Source organism: Ranitomeya variabilis, chromosome 2, assembly GCF_051348905.1.
Source record: "Ranitomeya variabilis isolate aRanVar5 chromosome 2, aRanVar5.hap1, whole genome shotgun sequence".
NCBI lineage: Eukaryota > Metazoa > Chordata > Amphibia > Anura > Dendrobatidae > Ranitomeya > Ranitomeya variabilis.
Window position 1 is genome coordinate 632,904,924 of NC_135233.1, and position 12,445 is coordinate 632,917,368.

The 12,445-nt window shown below is 42.6% G+C and overlaps 1 protein-coding gene across 8 annotated transcripts in view; it reads right to left on the reverse strand.

Annotated features, from left to right (window-relative positions):
• SCAF8 (SR-related CTD associated factor 8) overlaps positions 1 to 12,445 on the reverse strand; it is a 386,393-nt gene that overhangs the window by 255,521 nt on the left and 118,427 nt on the right. For all 8 annotated transcript variants that reach the window (XM_077289078.1, XM_077289081.1, XM_077289075.1 and 5 more), the window contains 2 exons: positions 8,309 to 8,439; positions 291 to 467 (listed from right to left, as the gene is read on the reverse strand). In XM_077289078.1, the coding sequence (XP_077145193.1) occupies positions 291 to 467; positions 8,309 to 8,439 (308 nt within the window). The remainder of the gene's footprint in view (positions 1 to 290; positions 468 to 8,308; positions 8,440 to 12,445) is intronic.

Consider the following 12,445-nt stretch of genomic DNA (forward strand, 5'->3'; position numbering starts at 1 on the left):
AGCCAATATTTACTTACAGTAATTCGGTCACTGCAAAGATGCCCCTTTTTTAACGTAAACATTTCAGATTTATACAGTGTTAGGTCTTTAATGTCTTTTATATATACACGCTGTATCCAGCGCCTTATGAAGATTGCAAATTCAGCAGAAATAAAATTGGTAAAGTGACAAGACAAATCCGTTTAGGTTAGGTATACCACCATATCAAGTACAGGATGGCAAACCTGACTTTGTTTTGTACATACACTGACCAATCAATAGGAAACGTGCAGCACTGGCACATAACATACCTTACTGAAAGATACACTTTGCTCCAAGGGGTTGAGAGCGTTTGAGGCAGCAGCTGCTGCTGTGAGCTGAGCAGTGAGAGCCTGCAATTGAACCACTAAGCCGGCATCGAGAGCCTGCAGTAGTGAGGGCTGTGGTTTCTGTTGCTGAACATGCAAAGACTGAACCAACTGCTGAAGCTGAAAAAAAGAAGAGTTACATAAAAATGGTTTATTTTGTTCTGGAGTTGATATTTATATCAATACTAGCTGTACTACCCGGCTTCGCCCGGGTTAATAACTGCTGTTAGCAAAATAGAATGTGTTAACAAAAATTTATTCTGCACACAAAAACCACAAAACAAATAGATAGAAATGTAATTATTAAAAGGCAAAAACTAAGCTAATAGAAGCATTTCACAATATATATTTTAACACCAGAGATATTCCTCACAGATTTAACTATATTGGCCAAGTAATGTGAAGTAATCTTCTACTACTTATTCGAGAGCCTTTTGATAAACGACATTCTTAGTTTTTCCTTCAGGTGCAAAGACGAACAGATTTTTGGCTGTTCCAACTCTTGAACAGGCCACATAAAGTTGACCATGAGAAAAGCATGGAGATTGTAAATCGATTCTAACTACTTTCAAGGACTGCCCTGAGCCTTGTTGATGGACATAGCAAATGCCAGTCTAACAGAAAACTGGAGGCGTTTAAAATCAAAAGGCTAACCAGATGGAATTGTTGGAATGAAAACATCTTCTCCTGTGGTACATCCTGTCACAATGATTGCCTGAATTACATGTGGAAACAGGTTCTTAATCAAGAGTCTTGTTCCATTACACAGCTTTGGGGGATCCAAATTTCTCAATAGCAGAATAGGTGCTCCAGGTTTTAGAAAGAGGTTGTGAGGAGGAAGTCCTTGTGGCTCCAATTGAGGAACTCAGTTGGATAAAATAATGCTTGAGCAGGGTCTATTACTGTATCCACTGACTTGTAGGTTGTGCACACACCTGGAAGGAGATTTAGAATTTTGAAGATTGATCTTGTTGACGCTGTCATTTTTGGGAGCTAGAATAGCCCTTTCACACAGCCAGCCAGAATTTTTGAAGTGGAGTTGAATGTTTGGAAAAACCTTTGCTTTCAACTCCTCAATGGAAGTCACAATACAACAAAAGTTGCTTGGGAAGGTGATCTATCCAGTGGTTGAGTTTACTGGTGCCTTGCCATCTCCACTAGTCAACAGCTGGCTCGAAAACAGTCCAGCAAAAACATTACCTGTCATGTAGACCCTCATGTTTGTGTTCAGTAACATTTTCTTTACTTTTCTCCAAAGGTACGATGCTTTGAGATAGGTATTGAGTTCGTCTGCAGGGGTTGATCTTGGAATAACAGCTAGTGTTTGGTGGAAGTCACCTGCCAAAACAACAACTCCTCCTCCCATGATATATTTGTTGCTACGCAGGTCTTGCAGCAGTCTGTCCACTGCTTCCAGAGCACTTTTGTGTGACATGGTGCATTCATCCCAAATGATAGCACCGCATTTTTGAAGCAATTTGGCCAGTCCTGATCTCTTGGCAATATTACACACAGGGCTGTCACTATGAGACAGGTTAAGTGGTAGTTTGAATGTCGAATGTGCTGTCCTGCCACCTATTAACCCCTTCCCGACATGTGACGGTATAGTACGTCACATGTCGGGACCCCCGCTTTGATGTGCGCTCCGGCGGTGAGCGCACATCAAAGTCGCGACATGTCAGCTGTTTTTTACAGCTGACATGTGCGCGCAATAGCGGCGGGTGAAATCGCGATCACCCGCCGCTATTAACTAGTTAAATGCCGCTGTCAAACGCAGACAGCGGCATTTAACTACCGCATCCGGCCGTGCGGCCGGATATGAGCGCATCGCCGACCCCCGTCACATGATCGGGGGTCGGCGATGCTTGTACATTGTAACCATAGAGGTCCTGGAGACCTCTATGGTTACTGATCGCCGGCGGCTGTGAGCGCCACCCTGTGGTCGGCGCTCACAGCACACCTGCATTTTAGCTACATAACAGCGATCTGATGATCGCTGTTATGTAGCAGAGCCGATCGGGCTGTGCCTGCTTCTAGCCTCCCATGGAGGCTATAGAAGCATGGTAAAAGTTAAAAAAAAAGTAAAAAAAAATGTGAAAAAAATAAAAAAAATATAAAAGTTTAAATCACCCCCCTTTCGCCCCAATCAAAATAAATCAATAAAAAAAAACCCCAACCTACACATATTTGGTATCGCCGCGTTCAGAATCGCCCGATCTATCAATAAAAAAAAAGCATTAACCTGATCGCTAAACGGCGTAATGAGAAAAAAAATCGAAACGCCAGATTTACGTTTTTTTGGTCGCCACGACATTGCATTAAAATGCAATAACGGGCGATCAAAAGAACGTATCTGCACCAAAATGCTATCATTAAAAATGCCAGCTCGGCACGCAAAAAATAAGCCCTCACCTGACCCCAGATCACGAAAAATGGAGACGCTACGAGTATCGGAAAATGGCGCAATTTTGTTTTGTTTTGTTTTTTGCAAAGTTTGGAATTTTTTTTCACCACTTAGGTGAAAAATAACCTAGTCATGTTAGGTGTCTATGAACTCGTACTGACCTGGAGAATCATAATGGCAGGTCAGTTTTAGCATTTAGTGAACCTAGCAAAATAGGCAAGCAAAAAACAAGTGTGGGATTGCACTTTTTTTGCAATTTCACTGCACTTGGAATTTTTTTCCCGTTTTCTAGTACACGACATGGTAAAACCAATGATGTCGTTCAAAAGTACAACTCGTCCCGCAAAAAATAAGCCCTCACATGGCCAAATTGACGGAAAAATAAAAAAGTTATGGCTCTGGGAAGGAGGGGAGCGAAAAACGAAAACGGAAAAACGGAAAAAGCTCCGGGGGTGAAGGGGTTAAAAAGCGTTGCTGAAATTCCAGAAGATTCCACTGCAAGTTCAATCTTTTTTTGCCATCGAAATTTTGCCGGACCAAGTTGATTAAAAATGTCTTTCCTGTTCCCCTGGAGCATCAAGGAAGACAATCCCACCTTTGTTGGTTTCACTGAAACTTAAAATGTAGTTATAGGCGCCCCTTTGATCTGACACCAATATTGGCTCGTTCTGAGAGACAAATGCTGTCAGTTCATCAATACTGTAGTTTGCTTCTCTGAAAATCTCCCTACACATTTGGATGCCTTCAGGATTTCTTATTGGAGCAGGCAAACCAAGCAACTGTAAGGCACACGTTCAGGATTTCCTGCAGAAATTTCCTGAGCAAAACCGGACATTTTCTGCAAGAAATCCGCATGTGTTTTTTCGCGTTTTTTTCCGGAGCTTCCCAATGCATTAAATAGCGGGAAAAACGCGAAAAATCTGCAAAATTAATGAACATGCTGCGTTTTTTACCGCAATGCGTTTTTTTTGCGGGAAAAAACACATCATCTGCACAAAAATTGCGGAATGCATTCTAAATGATGGGTTGCATAACGTTTCCGTTTTTATATCGAAAAACGCAAAAAAAAAAGGCAAAAAATCCGCAACGTGTGCACACAGCCTAAGGCTTTTCCGGACATTGCTATGCACTGATCTTCAAGGAGCATTAAAGTTTCACTGAACATTTCCTCAGTGAAGTTGATGAGTTGCTGAGGATTTTCCCTTCTAATCTGCTTGAGGATGTCCTCACTGAGATCAGTTTTGTACTTTGTCCAAATCTCAAGAGGATTTGAAATGCTACAGGTTGTTAGAATAATAGCAAAGAGGTGTCTTAGTCGCTTTGGGGTTTGTGTGGCTGCTGCTTCACTGAGGGTCATGTCCCAGTGTCCATCATTTTCCAGAAGTCCTTTTCTTTGGCAAGCTTCCCTGAATGTTTCACACACAAGGCCTCCGACGGTCTTCAGGTCAGAAAATGATGTAGGGCCTTTGACAACATGAAGTAACATGCGTAGGTAGAAGCACTCTGCATTTGATGGATGAACAGTGTAGACTCGACCAAGCGTATCAGTTGCTTTCACCCCTGGATTGCCTTCAATATCAAGCCCCCGTTTCCTCCGTTCCAGTGTTTTTCTGGAGGCATTCCAAGTGTAGTACTTTGGTAAAATCACAGTAAAGAATTGTTTTTGCAAAAGGGTCTTGTTGACACAGCTCAAAAAATGCCAAGAGGGTGGTCTTAGGAGCTTCTGCTGCAAGTTTGCTGGGTTAAAGTAAATTCTCTGTCCATTTTCCAAGTGCACACTCAGATGCACAACTGGTGGGTAGCGCTCATGAATGGAGAATCCTAGTATTCTCCAAACAGCTTAATTGCTGCTTATGTACCTGCCCATCTGGAATGACTCCACTTCATCAATAATAGGTCCATTTTTCTGGAGTTCAAAAACTGCTTGATCACTTTCTTTGTGGACATATTTGCAGATATACTTGATTGATTTCACAAAGTGGCAAGATTCGACATTTATGTGGGCCTGGAAGAGTTTTGAGAGCAAAGGGTTGTAAGACACTACCCACCTGTTGTCAATTTCTATCTCTTGGAGTGATGATCCAACACGCATTTTGAGCTTTGCTGTGAAACCACCATCCCCTGGCTTTCTTCTTCAGTAGACTGGATATCCATCTTGTCCTGATTGGGTTTCTTGGACCAGGGATCGTGGGTAATGCTTTGAACACCAGCTATCAATCATACAGGGATAATTTTTGTTGAGACTCCCACATGGACCATGGATCATGTTTTTTGTGATGGTGTCAAACAGCAATGGGTCAATCTGAAGGTCTGGCAATTCGGCACTGATGATATTGTCAATTTCGGTAGGCTGAATTTTTTGCTTCAGCCAGATCAAGAGGGTGGGTGTGAGGAAGGCCTCTTTTTTGCCATTCAACTGAATACATCCAGCACTGCGTCTCACCATAAACATGTGATTTTGTGACGAGATTAGTCATTTTTGAAAGTTTCTGTTTGAAAACCCGAGCAATAAGGTCATGGCGATGCACTGTTTTTTGGCCTGGCAACAAGTGCCCTCCAATTTCGTCCCAGGCAGGATTGCAAGTAAAGGTGATGAAAAGATCTGGACGGCCATACTTTCTCACATAAGTCATTGCATCCTGTGTGTATTCATGCATGTGTCGTGGGCTTCCAGTGACAGTTGATGGAAGAATAACCATTTTCCCCAACTCTTTTGGATCAGCATCATTTGCAACAGCATCTCTAAGGTGAATATATTCCTCTGCCCTGAGCTTCTTTTGATTTAGTCGGATATATAAAAGACGTTCACTCTCAATCTTTGCATACATGTCAACAACAAACTGGTGGAAGAGGTTTTTGCATTTCAAGATGTGATTTTCCCTGCAAATCTTGTCATGATCCTATATGCATAGAAGTCCATGGCAGACACTTTTACTCCTGAAGGGTTGCCTGTTGTAGGATCAGTCTGAGGTATTCCAAAGTGATAGCCATCCTGTCCCTGCCAAAAGATGATTGGATATTGCAGTGCATTATAGGACCTGTGAGTTTCTGCTACTCATTGCAAACTATTGTTCCTTTTCTGAAGCACAATGTCACGGCTTTGAAAATCATTACCTACAATCAAGATGGCTACCTCATCAAATGTGGGAGCATTGAAATGTCGCTGATGTTCACCTTGTGGTGTTTTGTCAGCTCGAATGACAACCTTGTAATCATCATTTGGCATGCATTCAAGTGCAGTCTTGAAAAGTTGAACATAGGGATTGTGGGAGTGAAGGAACTGCTGCAAAATAGTGACAATATCAAGGCGAGTGTTAGGAATTAAAGAGCATCTCCGCTGAGCCTCTGCTTCTGCATTTCTAATGAACAAGAGTTGAAGAAACTGAGGTGGTTCTCCTTGTAATGGAAGCCAATTGAGTGGTAAACCTGTCCTTGAACTTTAAATGTCGGCATAAATCCTGTTGTAAACATTTCTTTTGTTGCCCCAAATTATGTCATTTGGAAGTAGGAGTTGTACTTCCTGATGTTGTCCAAGAAATGCTTTGCTATTGTACTGGTACCTATCAGACTTTTGTGTTTCGACTTTTATGTGGCGAGGTTGGTGTATGTGTGGTGAAATGTGTGCTGAGGGTGGTATATGTGTTCAAGCACGTGGTAGTGTGTGGCGAGTTTTGTGTGTGTGTTCATATCCCCATGTGTGGTGAGTATCCCATGTCGTGGGCCCCACCTTAGTAACTGTATGGTATATACCGTATATACTCGAGTATAAGCCGAGATTTTCAGCCCATTTTTGGGGGCTGAAAGTCCCCCCCCCCCCCTCGGCTTATACTCGAGTCATACCCAGGGGTCGGCAGGGGAGGAGGAGCGGGGGCTGTCTAATTCTACTCACCTGCTCCTGGCGCGGTCCCTGCAGGTCCCTGGCTGCCCGGCGCACCAGCTTCTTCCTGTACTGAGCGGTCACATGGTACCGCTCATTACAGTAATGAATATGCGGCTCCACCTCAACTAGGGGTGGAGCCGCATATTCATTACTGTAATGAGCGGTAACAGTGACCACTCAGTACAGGGAGAAGCAGCAGCGCCGGGGAAGCAGGGACTGCACAGCACCAGGAACAGGTGAGTATAACGGAGAGGGGAGCACTGCGCGATATTCACCTGCTCCTCGTTCCAGCCGCCGCTCCGTCTTCTGCAGTGACGCTCAGGTCAGAGGGCGCGCCCTCTGCCTGAACGTCAGTGCAGAAGATGCTGAAGATGGAGCGGCGCCGGAACGAAGTCAGGTGAATATTGAAAGTGCCAGGGGCCTGAGCGACGGAGAGGTGAGTATGTGATTTATTTTTTATCGCAGGAACAGCAAATGGGGCAAGTGTCTGTATGGAGCATCTTATGGGGCCATAACATTTGTGCAGCACTATATGGGGCAAGTGCCTGCATGGGGCATCTTATGGGGCCATAACGTTTGTGCAGCACTATAATGTGGCAAGTGTCTGTATGGAGCATCTATGGGGCCATAACATTTGTGCAGCATTATATGGGGCAAGTGTCTGTATGGAGCATCTATGGGGCCATAACATTTGTGCAGCACTATATGGGGCAAGTGTCTGTATGGGGCCATAATCAACGTTTGTGCAGCACTATATGGGGCAAATATCTTTATGGAGCATCTTATGGGGCCATAATTAACGTTTGTGGAGCATTACGGTATATGGGGCAAGTGTCTGTATGGAGCATCTTATGGGGCCATAATCTAGGTTTGTGCAGCACTATATGGGGCAAATATCTTTATGGAGAATCTTATGGGGCCATAATCAACATTTGTGCAGCATTATATTGGGCAAATATGTCTATGGAGCATCTTATGGGGCCATTATTAACCTTTATGCAGGATTATATGGGGCATATTTTAATATGGAGCATCTTATGGGGCCATCATAAACTTTATGGAGCATTATATGGGGCTCCTGATTCAATATAGATATTCAAAAACACTTAACCTACTTATGTCTCAATTAATTTTACTTTTATTCGTATCTATTTTTACTTTTGACATTTACCGGTAGCTACTGCATTTCCCACCCTAGGCTTATACTCGAGTCACTAAGTTTTCCCAGTTTTTTGTGGCAAAATTAGGGGGGTCGGCTTATATTCGGGACGGCTTATACTCGAGTATATACGGTACTCTTTGGCGCCATTGCTCTCATTCTTTCACTTTTTCCCCATTATGTAGATAGGGGCAAAATTGTTTGGTGAATTGGAATGCGCAGGGTTAAAATTTAGCCTCACAACATAGCCTATGACGCTCTCGGGGTCCAGACGTGTGACTGTGCAAAATTTTGTGACTGTAGCTGCAACGGTACAGATGCCAATCCAGGACATACACACACACATTCAGCTTTATATATTAGATATAATGGTGGATAACTGCTTCAATTCATCATGTGATGTACAGTACAAGAATATCTATGATCACCACTAGAGGGCAGACAAAAGCTGCCAGAAACTAATGAAACATTATATGATTATTTTACGCATACTGATATGACGGCTAAAACATCATTACCTGCTGCCCTTGAGGACTTTGTAAAATCTGTGCCACTGCTGCAAGAGTATCTGTACTTGTTATCTGAGCAATCCATGGATCAGGAATGCCTGGAACTAGATTTGCTGGTGTAACAGGGGTTGCCGGAGTGCCTAACAACAAAAGCAAGATTGTGAATAAAAATAAACCATGGCGTGCATATATTTTATATTGTGCTTCAACACAATACATTCTCTCCTAGCAAACAAGCAGTACTTCTCCTTTAAAGTGGTTGTGCCACCATAAAGAATACATTTAACCAAGCAGAAAAAGTGAAAATAAATGGTTTTGTTATTTACAGTTACTGAAGTGTCAGCATCTACAAAAAAGATCAATAATTTAATACAGAAACTGTGTATGCGCAGGGCAGGGCATACTGAAAACTGATTGGCACCAGGAAAAAAAAAAAATAATAATAATAATTAAAAAAAAAGTGTATATATACCAATAAATCTATGCACTCAAAGTTATATGTGTATGTATAAAAAAACAGGTGTAAAATTACTATGCAAACAGCAAAAAAATATAGTATAAATGATTCAAAGTGAAAGTGCAAAAATAAATATGGACACAACTATTACAAAAACAATTATTCATAGTGCATAACCTATATATACATATATATATATATATATATATATATATATATATATACACACACATCCATAGTTAACAGTGACAGCACAATAAATTCACTATAATCCAAATAAAATAAGTGCAAGAAAAATTGTAATGAATCAATAATAAAATGCCCAAAGTACCAACCAGTGTCAGGACGCCACTGCCCCCGCACACACCACTCCAATGCACGTTTCGCTTTCCGCTTTGTCAGGGAGTGATGTGGGCAGGGTGCAGAGACATTAAATAGCCAAGACACAGGTGTAATGAATATAAATTAAGGAGACGCCATAACTATATGGCGCTCCGATCACCATGCAGCCGCCGCCATCACAAAGACAGGGAACCGGAAGTACGTCACCCAGTGCGTCTCTCGGACACAGTCGGCGGTGCACCTCCCAGAATCCCCACCAGAGGACGGAAACAGCGCATGCGTGCCACGGCGCTCGACATCACCGCAGCCATGTTGAATAAGGGAGCACCATACAATATAGAGTTTCAATCATAACCCGCCGCCGTCATCAAAAGATAGGGATCCACAAAACGTGCCACCACCTGCACCAATTGTATGCAGTAAGCAGCGCATCAAACGGAGCACCCACCTCAAGATCGAAACGGCGCATGCGTAAATCGACACTTCCCAATATACACTCACCGGCCACTTTATTAGGTACACCATGCTAGTAACGGGTTGGACCCCCTTTTGCCTTCAGAACTGCCTCAATTCTTCGTGGCATAGATTCAACAAGGTGCTGGAAGCATTCCTCAGAGATTTTGGTCCATATTGACATGATGGCATCACACAGTTGCCGCAGATTTGTCGGCTGCACATCCCAAAGATGCTCCATACAAGGCAGGATGGATCCATGCTTTCATGTTGTTTACGCCAAATTCTGACCCTACCATCCGAATGTCACAGCAGAAATCAAGACTCATCAGACCAAGCAACGTTTTTCCAATCTTCTACTGTCCAATTTCGATGAGCTTGTACAAATTGTAGCCTCAGTTTCCTGTTCTTAGCTGAAAGGAGTGGTACCCGGTGTGGTCTTCTGCTGCTGTAGCCCATCTGCCTCAAAGTTCGACGCACTGTGCGTTCAGAGATGCTCTTAGGCCTACCTTGGTTGTAACGGGTGGCGATTTGAGTCACTGTTGCCTTTCTATCAGCTCGAACCAGTCTGCCCATTCTCCTCTGACATCAACAAGGCATTTCCGCCCACAGAACTGCCGCTCACTGGATTTTTTTTCTTTTTCGGACCATTCTCTGTAAACCCTAGAGATGGTTGTGCGTGAAAATCCCAGTAGATCAGCAGTTTCTGAAATACTCAGACCAGCCCTTCTGGCACCAACAACCAACCATGCCACGTTCAAAGGCACTCAAATCACCTTTCTTCCCCATACTGATGCTCGGTTTGAACTGCAGGAGATTGTCTTGACCATGTCTACATGCCTAAATGCACTGAGTTGCCGCCATGTGATTGGCTGATTAGAAATTAAGTGTTAACAAGAAGTTGGACAGGTGTACCTAATAAAGTGGCCGGTGAGTGTAGATGCCATATTGATTGAGGGAAAAATAGAAGGGCAATACTAGTTCATAATATCAAAACATATAAATAACAATATAATGAAAAATTAATAAATAAAAACAACAATTTGATGCAATATATAAGCATGATCCATGTAACAACATATTCCACTATACAAATCCAATCTAAATGTAAATAATAATTAATTAAATGATATTATACACTATGTGCAAAAATATAGAACATAAATAATAAAAATTAATACCAAAAACTATATCCACATAATTCCATAATTATTTTGTAACCATTACTCCTAAGTGTACATATACCCATATAGTGTAATAAATATCGTAAATGAATACCAGTAGATGAATAATAAATCAGTATAAACAAATCATTATGATACAAAAATAATTACCGTATATACTCGAGTATAAGCCGACCCGAGTATAAGCCGACCCCCCTAATTTTGCCACAAAAAACTGGGAAAACTTAGTGACTCGAGTATAAGCCTAGGGTGGAAAATGCAGCAGCTACCGGTGAATTTCAAAAATAAAAATAGATGCCCCATACCGTTCATTATTGCCCCATAAGATGCTCCATATAAAGCTGTGCCACATATAATGCTCCATAAATTTCATTATTGCCCCATAGATGCTCCACATAAAACTGTGCCACATATAATGCTCCATACTGTTCATTATTGCCCCATAAGATGCTCCATATAAAGCTGTGCCACATATAATGCTCCATACCGTTGATTATTGCCCCATAGATGATCCATATATAGCTGTGCCATATAGAATGCTCTGCACCGTTCATTATGGCCCCATAGATGCTCCATACAAAACTGTGCCATATAGAATGCTCTGCACCGTTCATATATAACGCTGCTGCTGCAATAAAAAAAAAAAAAATTACATACTCACCTCTCTTGCTGCCCGCAGCTCTTCAGCGTCCCGTCTCGGCGTCTCTCCGCACTGACTGTTCAGGCAGACGGCGGCGCGCAGATTAGTACGTCTTCGCGACCTCTGACCTGAACAGTCAGAGCAAGAGGATGGGAAGACGGAGCGGCGCCCGGCGTGTGGAACGTGAACAGGTTAATATGTAATACTCACCTGCTCCCGGCTCCTTATCCCGGACAGATGGTCTCCGGGTGCCGCAGCCTCTTCCTCTGTCAGCGGTCACCGTTACTGCTCATTAGAGAAATGAATATGCGACTCCACCCCTGTGGGAGTGGAGTCCATATTGATAACTTTAATGAGCGGTCCCACGTGACCGCTGAACAGGGGAAGAGCTGCGGCACCCGAAGACCATGGGACAGGCAGGGGGAGCGCCAGGAGCCCCGGAAGCAGGTGAGTATATGACAGACCTCTCTCCCCCTCACCCGCCGACCGTGACTCGTCGTCGTTGGGCTGAAAATCTCAGCTTATACTCGAGTATATATGGTAATGCAAAAATTATTGCATGAATAAATATACAGTTAAGCTCATATATATTTGGACAGAGACAACATTTTTGTAATTTTGGTTATAGACATTACCGCAATGAATTTTAAACAAAACAATTGAGATGCATTTGAAGTTCAGACTTTCAGCTTTCATTTGAGGGTATCCACATTAAAATTGGATGAACAGTTTAGGAGTTTCAGCTCCTTAACATGTGTCACCCTGTTTTTAAAGGGACCAAAAGTAATTGGACAGATTAAATAATTTTAAATAAAATGTTCATTTCTAGTACTTGGTTGAAAACCCTTTGTTGGCAATGACTGCCTGAAGTCTTGAACTCATGGACATCACCAGACGCTGTGTTTCCTCCTTTTTGATGCTCTGCCAGGCCTTCACTGCGGTGGTTTTCAGTTGCTGTTTGTTTGTGGGCCTTTCCGTCTGAAGTTTAGTCTTTAGCAAGTGAAATGCATGCTCAATTGGGTTGAGATCAGGTGACTGACTTGGCCATTCAAGAATATTCCATTTCTTTG